At 38.4% G+C, this 23,246-nt stretch overlaps 2 protein-coding genes across 13 annotated transcripts; one reads left to right on the top strand and one right to left on the bottom strand.

Annotated features, from left to right (window-relative positions):
* Window positions 1-87: 87 nt before the first annotated feature.
* BECN1 (beclin 1) lies at window positions 88-10,449 on the top strand. Of its 11 annotated transcripts, none has more exons than XM_087946539.1 (12): window positions 88-194; window positions 1,562-1,690; window positions 2,260-2,327; window positions 2,567-2,625; window positions 4,222-4,312; window positions 4,515-4,651; window positions 5,317-5,511; window positions 6,685-6,831; window positions 7,494-7,643; window positions 7,779-7,839; window positions 9,047-9,161; window positions 9,660-10,449. In XM_087946539.1, the coding sequence occupies exons 2-12, from the start codon at window positions 1,564-1,566 to the stop codon at window positions 9,773-9,775; spliced, it is 1,266 nt and encodes a 421-aa protein (XP_087802665.1). In that variant the 5' UTR covers window positions 88-194; window positions 1,562-1,563; the 3' UTR covers window positions 9,776-10,449. The 11 variants fall into 11 exon arrangements, with proteins under 11 accessions (XP_087802665.1, XP_026543419.1, XP_087802663.1 ...); XM_026687634.2 differs by having other exon boundaries at window positions 9,047-9,189; XM_087946537.1 differs by having other exon boundaries at window positions 6,640-6,831.
* On the bottom strand, window positions 10,198-21,464 carry CNTD1 (cyclin N-terminal domain containing 1). 2 transcript variants are annotated; one of them, XM_026687638.2, is made up of 8 exons: window positions 21,371-21,464; window positions 20,311-20,503; window positions 20,134-20,209; window positions 13,843-13,999; window positions 13,157-13,319; window positions 12,301-12,445; window positions 10,827-10,923; window positions 10,198-10,681 (listed from the first exon to the last, which is right to left on the bottom strand). In XM_026687638.2, exons 2-8 carry the CDS (start codon window positions 20,480-20,482, stop codon window positions 10,568-10,570), a joined length of 924 nt encoding a protein of 307 aa, XP_026543423.1. In that variant the 5' UTR covers window positions 20,483-20,503; window positions 21,371-21,464; the 3' UTR covers window positions 10,198-10,567. The 2 variants fall into 2 exon arrangements, with proteins under 2 accessions (XP_026543423.1, XP_087802670.1); XM_087946544.1 differs by having other exon boundaries at window positions 10,638-10,923.
* Between the last annotated feature and the right edge of the window lie 1,782 nt (window positions 21,465-23,246).

The following is a 23,246-nucleotide window of genomic DNA, read 5'->3' as shown; positions in this document are numbered from 1 at the left end:
AGGCTTTATCCGGTGCTGTGCACATGCGCTAAAGAAACAACTTCCGGTTGGTGTGGGTGGAGCTCGGTACTAATAAGTGAAATGATTGACGTGGAGCCAATCAGCGTAGAAATAGGAAGTTGAAGATGGTTCGCGTTCGAAGTGAATTTTTTCCGGCAACTTGCAGGTTATCTTCCACTGTGTAAAAATCCTAGGTATTGTTTCCTTCTGTATCCGGTTGTTCTTCAGTATCTTTTGCCCCTAAGAGATGGCCTATCTTCCATGGTTCTCTTTTTTTATTATTGTACTGCCTTTAAACCGAAGTATTTTTGCGTTATTGGATCTGGGTTGCGTTACTATGGTCAGTAGATGGCAGCAAAGAGCCAACCAGATATTCGTAGTACCAACATTGTCGTGAAGCCAGTTCTTAGGCTTCCTCTCTACTATGAATATGGGGGTGGTCGTAACAGTAAAATGTTTCATGTGCGGTTTCCTTTCGTACAAGAAGGACATCGCCGACTTTGCATCTCTGCAAGTAGCTTTTCCAGTCCAGCACAAGCACCTCTCTGATGCCACGGGGAGCGAGAAGGCGGTCCCGTTTCTGCGCCTCCTACGGGCATGAGCAAAGGGTGCGATTTCTCCGGAAGAGAAAACTTTATGCGAAGCCGTTTTGACAGACGGCGGGGTTGCTTAGGAAAGCATTTTCAGACGAAGAGAAAGTCGATCGTGTGTTGTTGGGAGGGCAAGGTGGCCTGGCGGTTATTTTTTTACCGATCGAGTTTGTTTGCTCCTGGGAAACTTTAAATACCATCGATTGGGTATCCCGCCTATAGTCAGGAAACCTGGTTATGGCCACTTAACAAGCACATTAGTTCGTTGTTGGGCGTGAGGTAGGTAAGAACGATGGAGACATTTAGATGGAATCAAGGTAGATTCCAACAAAGGTCATTGGAATGTATCCTTTTGTATTCCTAACCATAATTTGTCTACTAGCTTCAGCCTAAACTGGAACAGAAGGAAATTAAAGCTGTGTATAGGGAGTAAATGTCAGTAAACTGCAGTAGAACAGATTGTGCATTCGTAGTACCTCAAAGATAAACGTCTTTGATTTCATACCAAAATCATGTTAAGGATTGAACTGACACCGGTACCTGGCTAATTTTTGTTAGTACACTCTAGTTTGGACAGTTCCTGTTTCCCCAAAGATACTTCGTATCAGATCCTAGCTGATTTCCTTGGGAGTTACAGCTGAAATGGTGGTGATTAAACTATGCTATTATTTAGATTGATTCAATATGTGTCATCAAGATGGTGTTGACCCTTAGGCATAGTGCTAAGGTCTATGCATAGATATACAGATAAATGTTCTCCATCCTCTCCATGAGGAGGTCTATGAAATGATAATGACAGAAACATCGATTCATGCTGCATGAGAGAAGGTACCTAGTAACCACTCCTGAATTTTTACAATAGAACTACACAAGGTAGAAAACACAAACTGGATATCCAATATAAAATATTAATTTATACCCACCTACAAAATATTAGAAACATTGTATTGACTATCTTTCTACTTTCACAGATATGGATGCATATAAGTCACCTGCTTGTACCATGCAGGTCAGCTTTGTTTGCCAGCGTTGTAGTCAGCCCCTTAAATTGGACACATCTTTCAATGTTCTTGACAAAGTCACCATCCAGGAATTGACAGGTAAAAAAATGTGCATAAAGCCAATGCAACCATAAATTCTGTATTGTTAATGCATACTGATTTTTCTCAATAGCTGAGAAAATTCAATGAAAACAGAATGTAAGGTTGTTGGAAACATTCAATAACATAGTGTTGTGAAAAAATTTCAGTAGTTTAATATGAGTCAGTTCTCAAGTCTGAAACTCTGTTTCAGAACCTGATAAAAAAAACAAATAGGCTGAAAAACAGCTTCTGTCCCAGGACAGTAACTATATTGAATTCTATTGTATAGTGCAATATTAATGCAATATTGGGTTTTCAATTCAATTGTATAGAATGTGAATGATGTGTTTGTGTTTTATTTTTTATAGTTATAATAATGTACACTGAAGATAGCATTTAATTTCGTTGTACTAGGTACAATGACAAGTAAATTAAACTAAACTAAACTATCCTTGGAATTGGGAAGCAAAAGCTCAAAGGGAAAATATTATAGACAGATATAGTAATTTTTCTGCTGACTTTTAGCATTATATGCAAATATTTTTATTTTTTTCTTTGGTAATTGTAATTGGTAATCTTTTATCTAGCTCCACTGCTTACTACTGTTCCAACAAAACTGAGTGATGCACAGGAGGAAGAGACCCATTTGACTGAGGTAAAGCATCAGCGTATGATTCTAAATTAAGAGCAATGCAGCATTAGAAGTTAAACGCCAGTCATTATTAGGAATTGTTATTTTTTGGGGCACTTATTCTGCCAAGCCTGCTTTTTAAATTTTCCTTGTAATATGTGTACATTGTAAAGTGGCAGGTTGTTAAAAGCTGCTTATGGACTCAAATATTTATTTCTCTTTGGTAAGGAATCACAAGATGCTAATGCTAAATTTCTTTTTAGGAAGTGTTTGTTGAAAATCGCCAAGATGGAGTGTCCCGAAGATTCATTCCCCCAGCCAGGTATTATGTTCTCTGCTCTAATACATTTCTAATAAATACCATTCTTTCAAATGCTGGAAATTTTGATCAAATTCTGATACTGACATGTACACACATACACTCAGCTGCCGATAAAAGCAAAAAACAACAACCCCTAAAACCTATTCTTAGCTAGAGCAAGAATTCTTCCTAGAAGTGAAAGCAAAATATACTTTAGTTCTTTCATCCTTTGAAAGGAAGCACAAATAATCCTATGACTGCTTGTTTAACAATTTAAGGTAATGATAGCATTGACAAAAATGACTTGCAAGTGGTCTTTGCACTTATGACCATTGCTGCATCCCTGTGGTCATGTGAGCAACCAGCATGTATTTATCATAGTTGCAGCATCTCAGGATTATGTGATTACAATTTGCAACCTTCCTGGAGGGCTTCCAACTAGCAAAGTCAATAGGGAAAACTGGATTTGCTTAATGACTACGACAAATTTTTTTTATAAAATTGTAAAATTATTACGTGTGACTCAATAACTGAATTGATGTAGTGAAATCTGGTGCTGAGTTACGGGAAGGAGGAGTAAAATGAAATATCAGATCTTCAGTTGTTGTTATGCAGGAAGTGATGCAAAAGAGACCCTAATTTCTTCACAGCATTTATCAGATAGATATGCAGAATGTACTTTACTCTGGCAAGATTATGCCTTTTTGTGAACCACATTTTAAAAAATCTCCTTTGAACATTTACATGTTTTAATTCTTGATTTCCTACCCTGACAATTGCTTAGCAATAGAAGTTCTGGTCCCAATTGTTGTCATAAGTCAAGGACTATACATATTTCATTTTGAACTGGATTCTTTATTATAGAACAATTATTTTCAGAAGAAATTTTATAAATGTCTGAGAATTAGGGGAGGAGGTCCAACATTATGCCAGTAGATTCAGGAAGGCTAGTTTGTTTGGTTGGAAAAATTTAAAAAGCTATGTTCGCCCCCCACGGTAATGAGACGGAAGTATCGCTCTATTATTTCTATCATAGGACTAATATAGGACTGTCAAACTCACAGCCCATAGACTGATACATCAAGCGCTGGCCACGCCCATGCCCGGTTTAGCAAAGGGGAAAAATATTGTGATATGTCACATGACAGTGCCATGATGACGCACAATGACACCCCTGGACTAATAAATTAATCTTTGCTATTATTTTTTTCAGATCAAAACAACCATTCTGCAAAAGTTTTTTTATGTGACCATGGTTCTTGATTACTTGTATAAACTAGCTAATGTATATTCTAATGAAAAGGAATAGTTTTCTAAGAGGATTTTAAATTGAATCCAAGTGATTCTTGGATGCAATGGATCGAAACACAACTGTTATTTTTGAACTCTATTGTCTATCTCTAACAATTCAGACATTTTTTTGTTTTAGCTTAATAAGCCTGCAAATTGTAGATCTGTGTCAAATATAGTATATAGAGCAAAACCTATTTACTATTTAGAAATTGGAAATTGTTTGTAGAATAAAATGTATATTACCGTAATATGGTTTAATGTCAGAATTTTTGGTGAAAGTGTATGAGAACACAGCTTATAACAAAATCATGCTGCATTTTTCAGGATGATGTCAACAGAAAGTGCCAACAGTTTTACTCTGATTGGAGAGGCCTCTGATGGAGGAACCATGGAAAATCTCAGCAGAAGACTCAAAGCAAGTTGATCTCTATTCTTGAATGTACTATCAATGTTTAGAAAAGATTGTTTGGGAGAATAGAATGCAATACTTTTGAACCTTTCTTTATCAAAACAAAGTCTAATGAATAGTAGTTTTCCTTGACAAAACTTTCTGCCTCATTTAACAAACTGTAGAATTGTTTTCTCTTTCCTTTGCTAAAATGAGCTCTTCCATACAGGTCACTGGAGATCTGTTTGATATCATGTCTGGCCAAACAGATGTGGATCATCCTTTATGTGAAGAATGCACTGATACACTTCTGGACCAGTTAGACACGCAGCTTAATATCACAGAGAATGAATGCCAGAACTATAAGTGAGTAATAAATTTCAGAATCCCTACAATTTCTTTTTGACAGAATAAAGAAACACAGTTTTACCTTTGTTCACTAAAGTATTTTTTACTGAAGAAAGTACCATATGCTTGTCTCTGACATGTATATACTCAAGCTGTGGCAATTCCGTTTCTATTTTAAAATAGAACAAATTACAGTTAATCCTTGACTTATAACCACAGTTGAGCCCGGAATTTATGTTGCTAAGTGAGAAATTTGTTAAGTGAATTTTGCCACATTTTGCAATTTTTCTTGCCACATTTTTTAAGTGAATCACTGCAGTTGTTAAATTATTAACATGGTTGTTAAATGAATCTGGCTTTTCCATTGACTTTATTTGTCAGAAAGTCACAAAAGATGATCACATGACTTCAAGACACTGGAACCATCATAAATATGAGTCAATTGAATGTAAATCACATGACTGTGGAGATGCTGCAACAGTCATAAGTGTGAAAAATATGTCACTGTTGAATGGTCACTAAATAAACTGTTGTAAAGGATTACCTGGATATCTACACAGATTTGATATTGTGTAGATTTGTTACTGGCTGGGTTTTGAGGTGCATAATTGTGAAAGAATGTGAAGGTAAAGGGTTTTATATGGTTCATTGCCATCCCATAAAATCACTGGGATTTTTTGTAGGAAATGCCTTGAAATCCTGGAGCAAATGACTGAAGATGACAAGGAGAAATTACAGTTGGAACTGAAAGAATTTGCTCTTGAGGAAGAGAGATTAATTGAAGAATTGGAGGAAGTAGAGCAAAAGCGCAAGGCCCTGACTGAAGATTTTGAGAAGGTCAAAACTGAGGCTGAGAGGCTGGATCAGGAGGAAGCTGAGTGAGTGTGAAATCTTTCTACTGTGTTTCCCAGTGGCAGTGGCAGAGCAGCTGCAGATGAGGCAGAGGCAGCCAGGGCATGTTGTGCGAGTGCTGAAGGCATGACTTTTTGGTCAGCTTGTGCACACTCCCAGAACGGGTGGCACGACTGAAGGGAAGAAGCTGGCAAAGGTGTTGTTTGTGCAGCAGACTCACCAGCAGTTCCTTACTGGGCGGCTCTTCCAACTCGGGATGAAAGGAGGTGGAGACTTGGAGCTTCTTTTCTGATGCCAATGCGGTGAGCCGTTCCTGCCACTGCCTATTGGCCAGGCTGAAAAACAGCATAGCCTGGTGCCACTGGCCCTCAGCAGCAAGCAGGTTCAGCAGGCAGATGCTGGGACGTGCCATGATGCTTGGCCTGTTGCAGCCATGGACAAGCAAACAGTTGGACAGAGAGAGAGGGGGCAGGCGGTAGCAGTGCTCCCACTCCCATCGGCCCCTGAGCTTGCTGCCTCCTGTATTGGAAAAACTAAGACAGCCCCAAAAAATAAGCTCGAGTACTTACTTTGAAGGTCAAAAAAGTATAAGACCGGGTCTTCTTTTCGGGGAAACATGATACTAACAATACTCCCAGCTACGTAATTTTTTGGCTAGATACTTTGTTGGAGTTCATACCCAAATTTTCATGTTTATTGATGACTATTTTCCCCCATTTTTTTTCTTTATGCCTGTACTAAACATCTCCCCTCTTTTTTATGCTGCTTTCCCAGGTATTGCTTACCGCATCTCTCCTACACTTCATTTTCTCCTTATCCTTGACAGACTTTTTATTGGTTCTTGTGTTTTTCTCATTTCTTTTAATAACCTACCTGTGGCTCACCTACTCTACTAGCCTGAGTACTTGATAGGAAAGTCCAGAGAAATTAAATATGGTTTCATAAGTCAGATAGCAAACTCCAGTGTGCTGTTTTTATGCCATCTGTCTAGTACTAGAGAGGAACTATCTTTTTTACTCAAATTAATTCTTATGAAATTAATTTCTAATTGTTCTGAACATTTTTGAGGCCTATCCTTTTCTGCCTCTTAAGAAAACAAATTTGTTCTTTTGGATCTGGCACTATTCTACATGTTGAATCCTTAATGGTTTTAGGGAGGTCCTCAAAAGAACTAATCTTATTCTCGATGTTTCCTGGAGGTATCAAAAGGAATACAGTGAATTCAAGCGGCAGCAACTAGAATTGGATGATGAACTGAAAAGTGTTGATAATCAAATGCGTTATGCCCAAATGCAGCTGGACAAGTTAAAGAAAACCAACGTATTTAATGCTACTTTCCATATCTGGTAAGAAAAGAAAAGAGATTTGGATAGATTGGGATGGGAGTTATTAGAAATATAGTAGAGTACCAACACTTGAATCTGGATGTCATTTAGTTGAGGAATTCAGAAGACTCTGGACAGCATTAGAGCGAGTATAATAGTTTCAGTTTTAGTTTGCTGCAGAAGTCTAACTGAATACTGTTTTCAGTTTATACTTTACAGTGTTCACTCATGGTTGGGTTCTTACTTTCCACTTTTTAAGAAGCAATCCTTCTTTGAGAGCATTGGGTCGCTCACCATGAATAAATAAGCTCTTTAATCAATATATTATTCCCCTTTTGGAGGGTACTATCTAGTATTTTTTAATGATAACTAATTAGTACCGGTAATATTTCACACAGGGTCCTGTCCGAGATCCTTCTGTCCTTATTTTAAAGTTTTATATTCTTTTGCCAAACTGATTAGGGTTAATAGAGTTGAGTTTTAAATAATCTGGGCAATAACTGACTAACTTCCTGTGCTGCAGACAGATTTTCATAAAAGCTATGGATCTTATTGTTTATGTTTGGAAAATTAGTTAAATTTTGGATGTGTCCAAAAACTGCTTCAAAAAGACTTGTTTGTACTCCATGTAACATTTTTCTGTTTCCCTCAAAAGCTAGCTGATTAGATTTCTTCTTGCATAGGCATAGCGGGCAGTTTGGCACAATAAACAACTTTCGTCTAGGCCGCCTCCCAAGTGTCCCTGTGGAATGGAATGAGATCAATGCAGCCTGGGGGCAGACTGTTCTGCTTCTCCATGCCCTTGCCAACAAGATGGGCCTGATCTTTCAAAGGTAGATACAGAGACAACAAGCCACCCCTCCCTTTGCCAGCCATAGGAATGGCAAGATTAATTAACTTGTTTGTTGCATTAGAAGCCTATGTAATACTTTTCAGTCAAATTATTCTTAAGTGGCTGTTTCTTGCAGATATCGTCTTATTCCATATGGAAATCACTCTTATTTAGAGTCTCTTACTGACAAATCTAAGGTAAGAGATTTCCTCACATTTTAGTTTCCAAAAATCCCTTACATAAACCTGCATTTTGGATTTCTAGAGTACTGTATCTGTTTGTAGTTAGAGGACTAGTCAGTTCAGAACAAGCCTCTAGGACACTTGGTGAAGAACATTTTGAGCAATTCTGCATTAGCTGAATTCTAAAAAAATAATAATAATTCTAGGTTGCCCAAAGTTTTTAAGCAGTTTGGCTATTCCACTTTAAACATGTTGAAATATCTTGGTTTCTGAGTATTTGTTGATGGGAAATGGGATGCTAACATAATATGATACAGAATGATTTAGCTGATAACATTTTTAGGCTAATGAAATATTCATGCATGATAAAATACTTAGATGAAGATAATTGAATTTATATTTTGGAAATATCAATACAGCATTGTGTTTATGCAGTGTAACTAAATATAATAAACATACAACCTAAATGTAAACACTGTACTACATATGTATTTAGGGATGTGTTTGAATGTTATCTTCTTATGATTGTACTGTTTAATTTGATATTTTATATAATTGTCTTAAATGTAGTACTGGATGTGTGGAACATCAGCATGAGTAGGTGCTTTTTGGTGGCATCTCTCTACACTTTTTTTACCCTAGGGTAGGCTCCAATATTTGGGATGGGTATCAACTCCACCATGCAAAAGAGAAATAAATAAATATATTTATTTATTTATAAGGTAGACTCTACCTGACAGATCTGTATCTTCTAGATGGAGAGTGGTCATTTATTCTCCTTGTGCTGAACTATAGTAGGATGAAAAATTTGAATAATCATAGTTCTCCATCTCAGATCAAAAGAATATTTTCAGTAGGACTTATTTTCTTATAGTTCATATACAAAGTAATTGAAAAATCATTGAAAAACCTGAATCCCTCAGGGTAACAGATTCTGTTATTTATTTGTATTTTAAAATGTCCTAGATAATAATTGAAAAAGAAGCTGGATTTTAAGAGAAATAGGAATAGTTCTCCATTGGAGTAAAACAGATTTTATTTTCTTGTTTCCTGTAGCCTGGACTTGGTTTAGAAGAGCAGTAATAAAAACAAAGATGATTCATGTCCTAAGTTACAATGAATGATTTTTATTGAGTAAAAAGGCTAAGCAGCTTCATTACTAATATTGTAGAACTGTAGGACAATTCCTTGTGTTTCTAATATTTACATTTATGTCTTCAAGGAGCTACCTCTTTACTGTTCAGGAGGCTTACGATTTTTCTGGGACAATAAATTTGACCATGCAATGGTGGCATTTCTAGATTGTGTACAACAGTTCAAAGAGGAAGTAGAAAAGGGTGAGACTCGTTTCTGTTTACCTTACAGGTAAATGTCAATGGTGCAGAAAGTAGGTTCCTTTTCTTACAAATTTTTTAACTCTGTCTAGTTAATCTAAATTAAGTATCTCTTGCTAAACTATTAAATAATTGAATTAAATGCCATTAATTTCAAGGTATCTCATGTATACCAGAAGCTTTGCTTTTTTATTTTAATGCAATATAACAACAGCTAGATTACTGTGGTTCTTCAAAGTACTGATGATAAACTACCACATTTAGTGGTCTTGATATTTTTTAGTTGACTCTGCTTTGTTATTAGGTTGCTGAAAATATTGTGTCAAATAAAAAAACTGAGGTACTCTCTCAGCAAGAGCTTTAACATAAAACTTATGTCTAAAGATTAATAAAACAGGCAATACAAAAGCAAGTGGGATTTATTAAAAGATAATGTAGTACTAATCTGAGACCAAATGCCAGCATTTTCAGTGCCTAATAAGATCTGTTTTTCCAATACAGAATGGATGTGGAAAAGGGCAAGATTGAAGATACAGGTGGAAATGGTGGTTCCTACTCCATTAAAACCCAATTTAACTCAGAGGAACAGTGGACAAAAGCACTCAAGTTCATGCTGACAAATCTGAAATGGGGTCTAGCTTGGGTTTCTTCGCAATTCTATAATAAATGACAATTATGAAGGAGAAAAAATTCAGCATGACATAATGATGCCAAAAGTAGGACTTGGGACTGTGACAGCCATACATTATTTTAGAAGAAGAAAAATCTGCAAGCTTGATATTTCATTATAAAATGGAATGAAGCAAAAAGCTTCATACCATAATTTAGATAACATGTAGAAAAGTATACAACTGATAGGAAAAGAATTATGTATTTTCTCCAATAGGACAGGAAAAGGAGAAAATATTAATGGTAGAAGCTCTGCTGAGTTAGGAGGTTATTGCAGCTTCATCATTGCACTAAACTAGAAATACAAAATAAATACACTGATTTTTTTTCAGAACAGTTTATCAGTTCTACAGAGAGGAACACATTAATGTATTTTTTGTCAGATAAATTTATTTGTTTATGCTAAAGCTTCTGCTTTTACATGTAGTATTTATCTCCATAATCCATACATCTAATATTTGTCTTAAGCTGCTATAATTTTTTGTGTTGTAATGGTTATGCAAGACTGCTGTAAATGGTTTTGATGCCCTAGTCATGGACAAGATACCTTTCTTTAAATCTTCTTCCCTCTTAAAAGATTAAGAAAGCAAAATCTGTGTGATGTCCATTAAACTATTGAAGTGTATGAGGATGTGCAGTGCCTTTTTAGTAGTTATCTGCTTACAAATTCCATGTCTATGTTAAATACTACAGTACATTTCTTGATAAGTAGGCTCTTCAGCTTCAAAAATGAAGGCTTTCTAACAACCATCCACTGTACTACCGAGTCCTAGACTGTGCTTCAGAATTGCATAGACTGCTTCAGTAATGCTCAGCAGACTAATGCCCGTGGTACTATTGAGGTATTCCACAACCTTTCAAAAGAAAGAGAGAAAAGCTTTAGGCTGATACGCTATATCGTATAGAACTAGGGTTCTTATGGATAGCAAGCCACATGTAGGAGAAAACAAAATCTCTTGATTTAGTACATGAATGGACTAAATGATAAGCTGTATGTACCTGATTCCAGTCTTCATGGTTTAGCAGGAAAGAACTTGCACCAATTACTCCTACAGCTAGTAGCATGAGGTCTTCCTTTACAGATACAAATTTGGCTCTATGAAATTGAAATGACAAAATGAAAAAAGACAATATTCCAGCAATAGTAATAATGATGTACATTTGAAAGTACAAACCTATTTATAACAAACCAATATGATTCAATAGTTTAGTATTTTTCAAGCACTTCTCTGTTATATTCACTGGTCTTGAATTAAAAGATATGTTTTGAAGACTTATGCTTAGATGGCTAGAACGCCTATAACATCATTAAAATATTTAAATAGCACATTTCTCACAAATCCATTGTGTTCAGTGGAACCCACACTTTGGTAAATAGGTACTGTTTACATGCCAAAAGAAGGAGCTAATCTTCATCAAAACAACATATTCTGAGATGGGGATTGCTGCATTAAGACTGAGTATCCATACAATAAAACAGATATTTTCCTTTGCATTTCTGCTGCTACATTGAATATATTAGGCAACAGTACTGGGTCGTGCTGTATTTTGCTGCCAGGTAACAATGCAAAGGTGAATTTAATGTTTTCATCTCTCAAAAAATAAACATTAATAAAATCCAATACTGTGTATAATTGTATAGTAAAATGAAAACCCTATTAGCATAGGAAAAATATATTTTTTCAATTTCAGTATATTGTGCTAAAGTATTGGAAATGTAACATTTGGGAACCAAAAGATTTCTTAAGAAAACATACAAATTTGTGAAATCAATGAAACATTTTTGTAATTTAAAAAAACAAATTCTAAAAAGTTATTTGAAATGTTAAAAGGCAAGTAAAAGGATCCAAAATGAAAGAGTTGTTATCTAATAGTTCACTAATGCAGGGGCTGCCAACCTTTTGGACATGAGGGACCAGTTTTATGGAGAGAGATTTTTCTGCAGATTGGAAGGGACATGGTTTCACATGCTGCCTGCAACCCATGGACGGGGCTTCGCTTTTTTGCACAGCCTAGTTTTCAATTCTGCAGCTTTAATTTTAGGCAACAATAGTTCATCCCAGTGGTCTCTAAAACAAACTAATTCTAATTATGTCTTCCCAGTAACTCCTCCAATTCATATAACAGTAACTTATAGAGGGGATATCTAGGTACATTTAAGATTCAAAACTATCCCATCCAAGTAAAAGATTGCCTTAAGCTGAGAATTGCCCATATTTAAACATTCTGCAGAAGGAAAGATTAATATGACCCAAAGAAAAATCAGAACCGTCTTGACACACTGAAGCTAGATTCTATTAGGAGAGCATTGTTTACAAACATCTGTTAAAATCTGCTAGTGGAAAACTAACCCAGATTTTCTTGGTCTATAAAGTTCTTTCTCTATTTGTGCTACTTCAATATGCACAACTCCAAGTTTTGACTTCCCTTTTTGGCACACATTTATTGCTAGCTTGCTTCTTTCAGAACTTACAGTTGAAGTTCACTTGGTGAGGAGCTTTCTATTGAAGACTTCAACAAGGTATCATAAATATTGTTCCGCAACAGATATGATAAACTCAATAAACGTTTGCACATTTCATGCAGCTCTTTTGTGGGAAGTAGATAGCCATTGTATCCTAGTATTGGGGGAGGAGAGAGAAAGCCCAAGAATTAGATGCTGCAGGGAAGAGAGTGGGTTTCTATAACGTGATAATCTCTCTCCTTGATCTTACTATCTGAGCCATGGATAAATTTAGTTTCCCCTCCTCTTGTCTGTTTCAATATATGCCACTTCATGTCTAAGGCAGGATAAGAAGTCACCTTTTCCTGATTACTAGCCTTGTGCCTTAACTACTGCACCAAATTGGCTCTCATAAGAACCCATAAAACTTCACTATATCTGTAATACCTGTGATGAAGATTGAGAATAATCACTGATCCACAACCCATTTTATTGAAACCTTTTGCTTTCTAACCACCAGAAGCAACAACAGAACTCTCCCGCAAAAAATAAGGAAATAATATGATTCTTAAGAACAATAGTGATATGTCACTGTAGTTCATTGGTAACAAAAAGAAAATATATGTGGCCTTTCCTAGATGTTCTGTAAATCATCAGTTTATCCTACTGCTCTAGGATGTAACTTGGAGAGTTATTTTTTTAAGAGCAGCAAAAATTGGTTAAGTGCTGCCACCTGCTGTAGAGCCTTAGAAATAAAGAGATTACAAATTTAAGTGTAGCTGCTCAGCTAGTGATAAGAGGGATAGACAAATCAGAATCAATGCCAATTTTTTACTAGCAGGGCAAAGCTGCTTCATAGACTACAGTATATGTCTCCTGGGTTTACCTAAAACTTCTAGGAGAACTTCAACATAAGCAAGTGGAACTGGAACATTGACTTGAAAATGCAGAGTCTTCAAAATAGCTAGTTCTGATTCTAATAATTCTTCTGTAGTGTACGAGAAACCCAAAGACTTCAGAAACTTCAGGACCATTTTGTTACTAACAATCTGTGTAAAAGAAATAAGAGCATTACATCCAAAATGCCACATTTGCTTTGCCATAGTATACTATGTTTTGTTGGAATGGGTTATGTTGCATATGTTGCTGTTTTTAAATCAACATGAATCATAATATTAAAAAGCTGCCCAATTAATTAACATTTTGTTTCTACTACTAATAGTTTACATTTATTTATATATCAAACTTCTTAACCACCCCATCTCCGTCATAGTTGATAGTTAATCATTGTGAAAGCCAACTTCATATACAGTCATACATCTCCTTCAGTACTAAAACCATTAACCCAAGCTATTTATGAAGACACCGTTGCTTAGCATCTATAACATCTATTTCATCTTCTGATCAGATTGTCTAGTGAGAAACAATTATATTTTTCTCAATTCCACACATGTATTTAACAATCCTTTTTCTGTCATTGAGAAAGTCCACAAGGTAGCTCAGAATTTTTTTTGAATGAAAGTTATATAATACTACTGTATATTGCCCAAGGCAAATCTTGAATCTCCTTACTTTGTAATGGAAAGAAAACTTGCTGGCAAGCTGAATGCAAGAAACTAAACGCAGGATATATGTGTCCTCCACTTGTGCTTTCAGTGAGGCCCAACTGCTGTCTTCTTCCTTTCCTAGAGTCAAATTAGAGAACTCTTCTAAAAGTTTGAGTGTATACCTAAAAATACAAAAGCAGTGATAATGCATCTAAAGAAAAGAGCAGGTACTTACTTGAAACTTGCTTTATAGTTTACAGAAACAAATATCAAAACCATGTAACTACACTGATTTTATGGAGTGGAAGCTATTCCAAAGAATCAATATATGAAACAAGTAGAATAAACTCTAGGACCTTCACCACCACCCCCACACACAAAGAATCAAATTGTTCATTAGGCCTTTCCTGGGTTTTCAGACCACTTAGTGCAGTATATTCACAAGTACCGTGTTTCTCATATAATAAGGCCGGGTCTTATTTTTTTTTGAGCCCCCCAAAAATGGCTAGGCCGTCTTTTCGGGGGTGACTTAATTCCCCCCCCCCTTGCATCTTCAGGCGGGCGGGCAGCGATGGCTTGGATGTTGACCTGGGCGTTGGTGGGGCACTTCATATTGGGGTCAACGCAGGCAGCACCATTTCTGGGTGTACAACAAAAGTACTTCCTAAAGGCAAGCCCCCCCGCCATTCCTTCCCATTTCGCATGTTTTAATATAGGCCTTAATTTGGGGGGAGGGGCTTAATTTCATTTCATGCCTATAAAACATGCTGAGACTTCCTATTGGGGGAGGCCATATTGTTGGAGAAACAGGGTACATATTAACAGGGATAACTAAAGTGACAAAAAAATGCAATTAAAATACTCGAGACTTAGTCTCAGGCAAACTTTTATAAAAACAACAGATGGGAAAGAAACATGCAAGGAAAGAAAAACAACCCTTGTAATCTAAATTGTTGAGATTATATTTGTAGACTGAATGCATTTATAGTGGTGTCCACAAACTCCTCCTCTGATTGACTTTGGGCTTTTGCTACTCAAAGCAGGCTTGTCATTAAATACCTTTTCATTTGTAACTGTGGCTAAAGCATTCCCCACAAACAATCCTTTGTGACTTTAAAAAGGAAGAGTATACATTTTAGTTTATATATTTATAGGTTATCAACACTGACTGCTCTTTAGAAGGCCAGATCCTGAAGATGAAACTCAAATACTTAGGCCACCTAATGAGAAGAAAAGACTCACTGGAGAACAGCCTAATGCTGGGAAAAATTGAGGGCAATAGAAGAACGGAGATGATAGAGAATGAGCTGGCTGGATAGAGTAACTGAAACAGTAAGCGTGAGTTTAAATGGACTCCAGAAAATGTAGAGGACAGGAAGACCTGGAGGAACGTTATCCATGGATTTATGATGGGTCGGACATGACTTCACAACTAACAACAACGTTAAAGCTGTGATTTGGCTGCTCTATATCTATAAATCATTAAAGCTATGTTACAGGAAATAAAACTGGAACTTTAAGCACATCTACTTAGAAGTAAAGCCCACAAAATTAATATTGTTTAATCTGTGATAAGCATATTGTTAGATCGTGGGTGAGAGAAGACGCGGGAGGCTCTGACCATTTAAGTTTCTTTATTACATCGTTCAGAACAAAGAACAGCAGCTGTGGCAGTTCCTTTTTTACCCTAGGCTGCTGCGGCTGCAACAAGTGACAGCTCTTCAATTTTCCTTCGCCACGGTTCAACCAATCAGGGCATATATGTAAATATCTAACACCCCTCCCCACCTGGTCCAGCTCACCCACTCCTGCCTACTGTACGTAAGCACGTAAGTAGGCAGGACTCTTATGGGTGCAACCAGACCTGCGCAGCTCAGACATGGGTTGGTCTCCGAGCTGCTCGGTTGGAATTATCGCCTCTCCTGCTCCCTTCCGTGACACTTCCTGGAATTTTCTCATCATGGCGGCCATTCTACATCCAGATGCCGCCCTTTTGCTTCCTTTCTTGGTTTGATGTTGCCTATGTGTGTCTGGTGAGTGTCTGCTACTTCCGTTCGGTTCTTCTGGAGCTATTCTTAACTGTTGAAGTTGTTCTTAGGACCTGTTCTATGTTATTCCTTATGTGCTCTGGGGGGTTGGGGTCTTCCCCTTTCTTCTCTGTTTCTAATGTATCTGTGTGAAGGGTCTCCCCCTTCCTCCCTATTTGTTCCCTTTGTCCCCGGGCTCTGTAGTTGATCAATGTGTCTTCTCCAACTTCTGCCTTCAATTGTCTCGACTCTGTATGAATGAGGCCCCGTTACTTATACCACTGTTGCCAGTACCCATAATGGTTCCCCTGTTAGATTTTTAGCGTATACTGGGTCACCCGTTTTGAAATTCCGGCATTTGCTGAATGAATCTAGTGGTCTTTCTGGTGTGTAATTGGGGTGTACTCTGTCTAACTGTGATCTCAGTTTCCTTCCCATAAGAAGTTCTGCGGGGCTTTTATTTGTTGATGCGCTAGGCGTTATGTGTTGTATACTTAATAATTTATCTACTTTTGCTTGCACATCCCCTGGCCCTAGTTTCTGAAGTGTTTCTTTCGTGTGCTGGACCATGCATTCAGCCAATCCATTCGTGGATGCATGTCCAGGTGCTGAGAGGGCATGTCATACCCCATTTTGTGATAGGAATCCCTCAAACTGTGTGGCTGTGAATTGAGGTCCATTGTCAGATATTATTACATCCAGAAGGCCGTGTGTAATAGTTTCCTTAGGGTTCTTATTACTGCCTTTTGTGGACTGCATGATGCTGACTTCCAGCCATTTAGAATATGCATCCACAATGATAAGAAATGTGTGTCCCCTTACTAGTCCCACAAAATCGATATGTATTCTAGACCAGGGTCCCCTGGGTGATTCCCACTCATGTTTGGGTGCTATGGGTGGTGCTGGTCGGTTCTCCTCACAAACCTGGCAGGTGGAAACCCAGGCCTCTATTTCTTTGTCCATCCCTGGCCACCACACATAGCTCCTTGCTAATGATTTTGTTTTAACTATCCTGGATGCCCTGCATGCAACATCTCCATTATATCACCCCTTAAATGGCTGGAATTATAACTCAATCACCCTACAATACACAACCTTTCAGTATGGATAATTCAGTTTATCTGTTTTTGAAAGGTTTAGTTTCTATGGTTTGTTCCTGTTTGGGCCACCCTGCCCTACCCAGTTCAAAACGCACGCCAGAGTTCTGTCTTTCACTGTTGCTCTCGCAATATCAGCTGCCGTGACTGGCGTTTGTTGAACTGTCTCTATCAGGAGTGTAGTGGTGGCTGGTGCTGGATCATCGTCCTCGATGGGCAGGGGGCATCTGCTTAATGGATCTGCATGATCAATCTCTTTTCCTGGTTTATAGATAAATTATAATCGTATGCAGATAAGAATTCTATCCAATGGGTCATTCTGGGGGACACGATGTTCGCGGTGGCTCTGTCCCCCGTGATGATGCCCAAAAGGGGTTTGTGTTCTGTGACAAATGTGAACTTCCATCCATATATGTATTCGTGGAATCGCTTGATTCCGGTGACCGCGGCTAACACTTCTTTGTCTAGTTGGCTACAATTCCGTTCAAGTATGGATAATGTCATTGAATAAAATGCTATTGGGGCTTCCTTTCCGTTTGGCAAAAGGTGGCTGAGTATTGCACCCACCCCAAATGGTGATGCATCGCAAGTTACTATTATTGGTAAAGTCTCATTATATTGAATCAGTACGCGTTCTGATGTAATTAAGTTCTTTATTTCTTTGAACGCTGCCTCTTCTCTATGTCCCCAAACCCAGGCTGCTTTTTTGTTAAGCAGTCTGTGGAGGCAGTTCCGCCACAGTTGCCTTCTGCAGTAAGAATATATGGTAAAAGTTAATTAGCCCCAGGAAAGCTTTTAATTCAGTTTTACCATTTGGTCTGGGAGCATCCTTGATTGCTTTGGTTTTACTGTCCGTGAGGTGGATGCCATCTTTGTCTATTGAAAACCCCAGGAATTCCACCCTATCGGCTGCTAGCTGGCATTTTTCTTTTTTTACTTTCAGCCCCACCTCCTTGAAACGGTTGAGAACTTCCTTCAAACAATCTTGTAATTGCTCTTTGTTCTTGGCTGAGATGAGGACATTATTAAAATAAGGCACCACCCCCTTAGTCCATGTCGTAAGTGTTCCATGAGGCTCTGGAATAGTCCTGGGGCAACGCTCACCCCAACTTGCAAACAGTTACATTTAAAATACCCTCTGTGTGTCACAATTGTCTGTGCTTCCACCATTTCAGCATCTACCAGTAATTGCTGGTAGGCTTGTGCAAGATCTAACTTTGCGAATATCTTTCCCCGCCCCAAGGAGTTCAAAAGGTGTTGCACCACTGGGACGGGGTACGCACTCTGCTGTAAAGTACAGTTAAGGGTTGCGCAGTAGTCAGCACAGAGATCCATCTGGCTTAAAGGGGTACTATTGGGGTTTCTCACTTCGCATGATCTATGGGTTCTAGAATCCCTTGCGAAATGAGCTTGTCTAACTGCTTGTCTATTTTTGGTTTAAGTGCGAATGGAACTTGCCTTGATTTTAGTCTGATGGGGCAATATTTGGGTCTAGATTAAAAGAAATAGGGGACCCCAAGTACTTGCCTAATTTTTCGTCAAAAACATCCCGGAATTCCTCTATCAGTTGGTCCTCCCACTCACTGTCAGTGATGCTGGGGATGCCAGTGAATTCAATTCCCAATGGCTTGAACCACTTGAGCCCCAGCAGACTTGGTCGGTCCCTGTCAACCACAGTTAAAGGCAGGATTCCAGAGTAATTTCGGAAGGATACTCTGAATTCTCCAATGCCAGTGACTGGAATCTTATTCCCTTGATAGTCTTTTAGGATTATTTTTTGTTCCTTCAGTTGTATTTTTTGTCAGTTGGGGAATTATTCTTTTGATGGTGTCCCACGACACCATTGATAGAAGAGATCTGGATTCCACTTCCATTTTTCATGGTTCACCTTCTATTGTGACATGAACATGTACTTTCTTGGCATTTGGTATGCTTTAGTGGCCCACGATTACTGTCTGGTGCATTTCACTTCTCTTTGTGCTCAGCTCATGGTTCCATCGATTTCTGCTATTTTGACCCCCATGGTTTTCAGTTTGATTTCCCCGAGTTCTTGGGGGTGTACCTTGTCTTGGTCTTCAGTTGTTTGGCTTGAATGCTCTTGCGATGTGCCCCCTTGGCTCGCAGCGTTGGCAAATAGCCTCTCGGAACTGGCATTCCGATTTAGGATGATTTCCTTCACAACCCATACACCAAAATTCCTTCCGCTTTCTTTTTCAGCTTTTCTGTTGCTGTTCAGGGTGAAGTTGATTCACTTCTTCATCATCTGCTGGCCCCCAGCCAGATTTGAGGTTCTCATGGTGAATGGTGGCGGTGTCCCTTTGGAGTGTGTGTGTGGATTCTTATTCACTTTCCTCATAGCTGCGGCGGACTTCTGCGATGCTTCTACCGTTGCTGCTTCCTTGATGGCCTTCTTTAGTGTTATTTTTGGTTTTGTTAGAAGCCAGCTCTGTAATGTTAGGTCTCTTAGTCCCAGGACTACATGATCCCTCATTGCCTCATCCACATTCAGGAAATCACATGCCCCGGCAATGTCCCTCAGATTAGTGATGAAATTGTTGATGCTCTCTCCTCCCTTCTGATCTCTCCTGTAGAACTTGTGTCTTTTGAACAGGCTGGATATAGGGGGAGTATAATGTACCCTCAGAATTCTTTCTAGATTTGGCCAGGCCATCATCTTTACATCGCTTGGGGCTGCGAGGGCTTTAGCCATTTTGAATACGGTGGGGCCGCAATGCATGAGGAAAACTGCTCTTTTCCTCTGTTCCATAATATTTATCAGATCACTGCTCTCTAGGAACATATGGAAACGATCAACATAGGACTCCCAGTCCTTGGTCGAACAGTGCAGGTGGCGTATTGTTCCCAGCCATGTTGAATTCTTTGTCCGGTTAGCTAGCCATGTTGTCGCAATCTCGCTTCTCTCAGCATCCCAGTTTCATCGCCAGTGATAGATCCAGAAGACGCGGGAGGCTCCGACCATTTAAATTTCTTTATTACATCATTCAGAACAAGGAACAGCAGCCGTGGCAGCTCCTTTTTTTACCCCAGGCTGCTGTGGCTGCAACCAGTGACCTCTCTTCAATTTCCTACCGCCACGGGTCAACCAATCAGGGCATATATGTAAATATCTAACACATATAAATTTATGATTCTATCCTAATATCAACAGTCAAGGAGAAAATAAAGAAATACCTTTCAAATATTTCTACTGCTTGATATGTGGCTGATTCAGTTAGGCTCCACTTCCTAGCTAAAAGAAAAATAAATTCTGGCAGAGGGACACAAGGGAAAATGATCATAGTTAGAAGCTCTTCTAAAATGTCTCTCAGAATTTCATCTCAGTTTAGAGAACTTAAGGCCAATTCTTACCTACTATCCGTGTATCTTTGAAGCAGCCTGCCTCACCACACAGCTCACTCAAATACCGTTCATTCTCCATAGCCATGTGAATGAAAGTATCTTGGATAATTCCAGGGGTCACTACTCCAAAGATAGGTTCTGAATACTGGTATCGGGCTGATACCTGTACAGGCAAGCCCATTCTAAAACTATTGTTAATACTCTGAAAAAATAATAATGTATCATTAAATTGCAGTAATTGATTTCTTCCAACAGTTCATTCTAACTGTTTCTATTAATAAAAGGAATATAATAATGGTTAAAAGAGGGTACAGTGACATCTATTTATTAAGATATTATCTATTTTACATATTAATGCTGTTCATATAAACTGCTTAGATTCAACAGTATTGAAATGGCATTAAAGCATCAAAAATAAATACAATTCTATATAAACTCAATGAAAGGGGAAAGCCTAAGAAGGTAATTTAGAAATTAAAAGATTAAAGTACTCTGATATAAAATTGTGCTTTCTTCAAGCTCCTATATGGAATACTCCTAAATGCATCTCTGACTGAAGATTAATTGATGGGTGAAAGCGAAGAAAAGGACACCTCAGGTACTGAAGCAGTAGATACATTCATGATATGGCTAGTAGTATATTTCAAATAAGCCTATCTTTAGAAAATTAACAGCAACCTTATTTAAAAAGTCCGGCTTTGTTTAAGGGGACAACACGAAATATGTTCAGAGTTGCGCCATTAAATTGCAATAGCATATATTAAATTTAATTAGAACATATTGAGTAAATTAAACACCAAGTCAAGGAAAGAAAAACTGCTTCTCTAAGTGTTTAGCCTTCACTTCGAAGGACAGAAACATGATACACAATCAATTTGAGATTAAACTCTTCAAATCTTCACCTATCATACCATGCCATAAACTGTCAGTTCAAAATATATGTGACTCCTCCCCTTTTATTTAGCGTTTGCCCTCATCAAAGATGGCAAAAAAAAAGCGTGACCTTCAGCAATAACAATCGGGTTTAAAAAAAAAAGAAAAGGCTGACGTCGTAGGTCACAGCCCTCACCAAAGATGGCCGCGCAGTCCTCACTGGATTTATCTTCCTGGAGTTGTTATCTACGTTCTTGCTAAGGTCCTGGGAAAGATGTCGGCGCCGCAAGGAGGAGAGTTTTCGCGCGTGCCGCCAATGAATGCCAAACCGCAAAGGATGGGACCCGTTGGATTTAATCCAGGGCCGGGCATGGGGATGGTTCGGCGAGGGATGAGCACTCGCAACAACGCCTTAGCGCTCGGGCTAGGAGTTGCCGTCGCAGGAATATGTATCCTTTGGTAATCTGAGTGTCATGGCTGTCCGAAAGGGAAAAGCGTGCTGTGGGCCACTTCCGTTGTCTGCGTCCCTGGGCTTCAATAACTTTAAAGTTGTCTGGATTCTTGCGCGTCTCCGTAAGTCCATAGAAGCTGGTTTAAGATCGGGGGGCGAGGGCGGAAATTTAGACCTCTTGCATGGGCCCTGCAGACCTACTAGAAATGGATTGTTTATTACTCTAGTTCTCTCCCTGATTTTAGGAGGGGAGATCAAGATCGCCGCGTGGCGTTCTCCTATTTTGCCCTAGTTTTATTCTTGCAGTTACAACCACGGGAGAAATGACTGGCTGACAATTAATCTTCCAATGCCCCTGGTCCAGTGAATCCTGAGTGTCTGTTCTCATAAGCCAAAGTTTATCCACTACACACCATCTTGGAAACAGAAATCAAATAACTTTAGGAAACGTCAGATTGTACTGTAAACTTTCACAGTGAGTTGCATGAAGCAGGGACTTTCCTTGTATGCTTTGGCTCCTGGCTATAAGGAAGCTAAATGCATTGCTCCTAGCCACATCCCAGCCTATTTCCTGGATGCAGATAGCTAAGACCTTTGAGCTAGAATTTGCAGGTATTGAGATATTTTTCTGATTGTTCAAGAGTATAAGGAGGATTTTGAAATGTTTTTCAAAATGAAACATTTTAGTCCTTTTTTCAGAATATGGGAGTCCATCATTTGTTCATACAAAATACCTAATACTGTTTTGGATGACTCAGCCTGGGGGGAGGGGAGGCGGAGAGATAAACCTAATCAGTAAGATTGGGTTTATCTTCCTCCCCTTTCACATTGTGTTTGTTAAAGCACATCTGACATCAAGATTAACTTTTTTCTAGGAGAGGTAAATTTTGAAAGGCAAATGATATTACCTTTCTTTCTTCAGATTTTTTCCTTTGCATCTAGTTTAGGGCAGATATAGTATCATGATGTGATCCTTCTTGATTGGTGGTGGAAATGATGTAAGATTATTTAATATAGACTAGTAGCATGCATACTGTACTTTTCCTGAGCTGTCATGTGCAGATACCTATACCATGTATGCTTTCTCTCAAGATGTCTTGCTGAATGAAGTAGAGACAGAGGCTGAAATCATACGAGCACAGGCAGCAAAGACCTCATCAGATTGAGATTGAGATTGAAAGAATTGAAGAATTACCCATTTTAGAGGTTGAAAATCAACATTCCTCTTTGTGCGCTAAGATTACTTGAGGATAAGTTATACAACTCCAAGGATAATACCCTGCATTTCAAAGTGTTCATTGATAACATATATTGCCATGTCTAAGCTATAAAAGCCATTTAACCTTTCTATCTACTTTGTGAAACTCCAATAAACAAACTCAATGAAAGATAATTGTGTGTGAGAAGTTGTTTTAGGGTAGAACTCCAAACTGCCTGAAGAAGACTCAGACCTTTTATGTACTGAGTTATGTTTTAAAATACATTTTGCATCTGAAAGAAGGTAATGATTTATTTACCAGTAGCATAGGTGAACTCTTTCTGTTCCTCATATACATCTAACTTAGCAAGGTGTCAGTCTTTATCAACATATTTATATTTATTAGAGCTTTATAAGCTTCAA

The sequence above is a fragment of the Notechis scutatus genome, chromosome Z (assembly GCF_049901735.1).
Source record: "Notechis scutatus isolate UNSWTSFEM ecotype Mainland chromosome Z, rNotScu1.2, whole genome shotgun sequence".
Classification (NCBI taxonomy): Eukaryota; Metazoa; Chordata; class Lepidosauria; order Squamata; family Elapidae; genus Notechis; species Notechis scutatus.
Note: the sequence above shows the minus strand (reverse complement) of the source record. Positions and strands in the feature narration are given on the sequence as shown.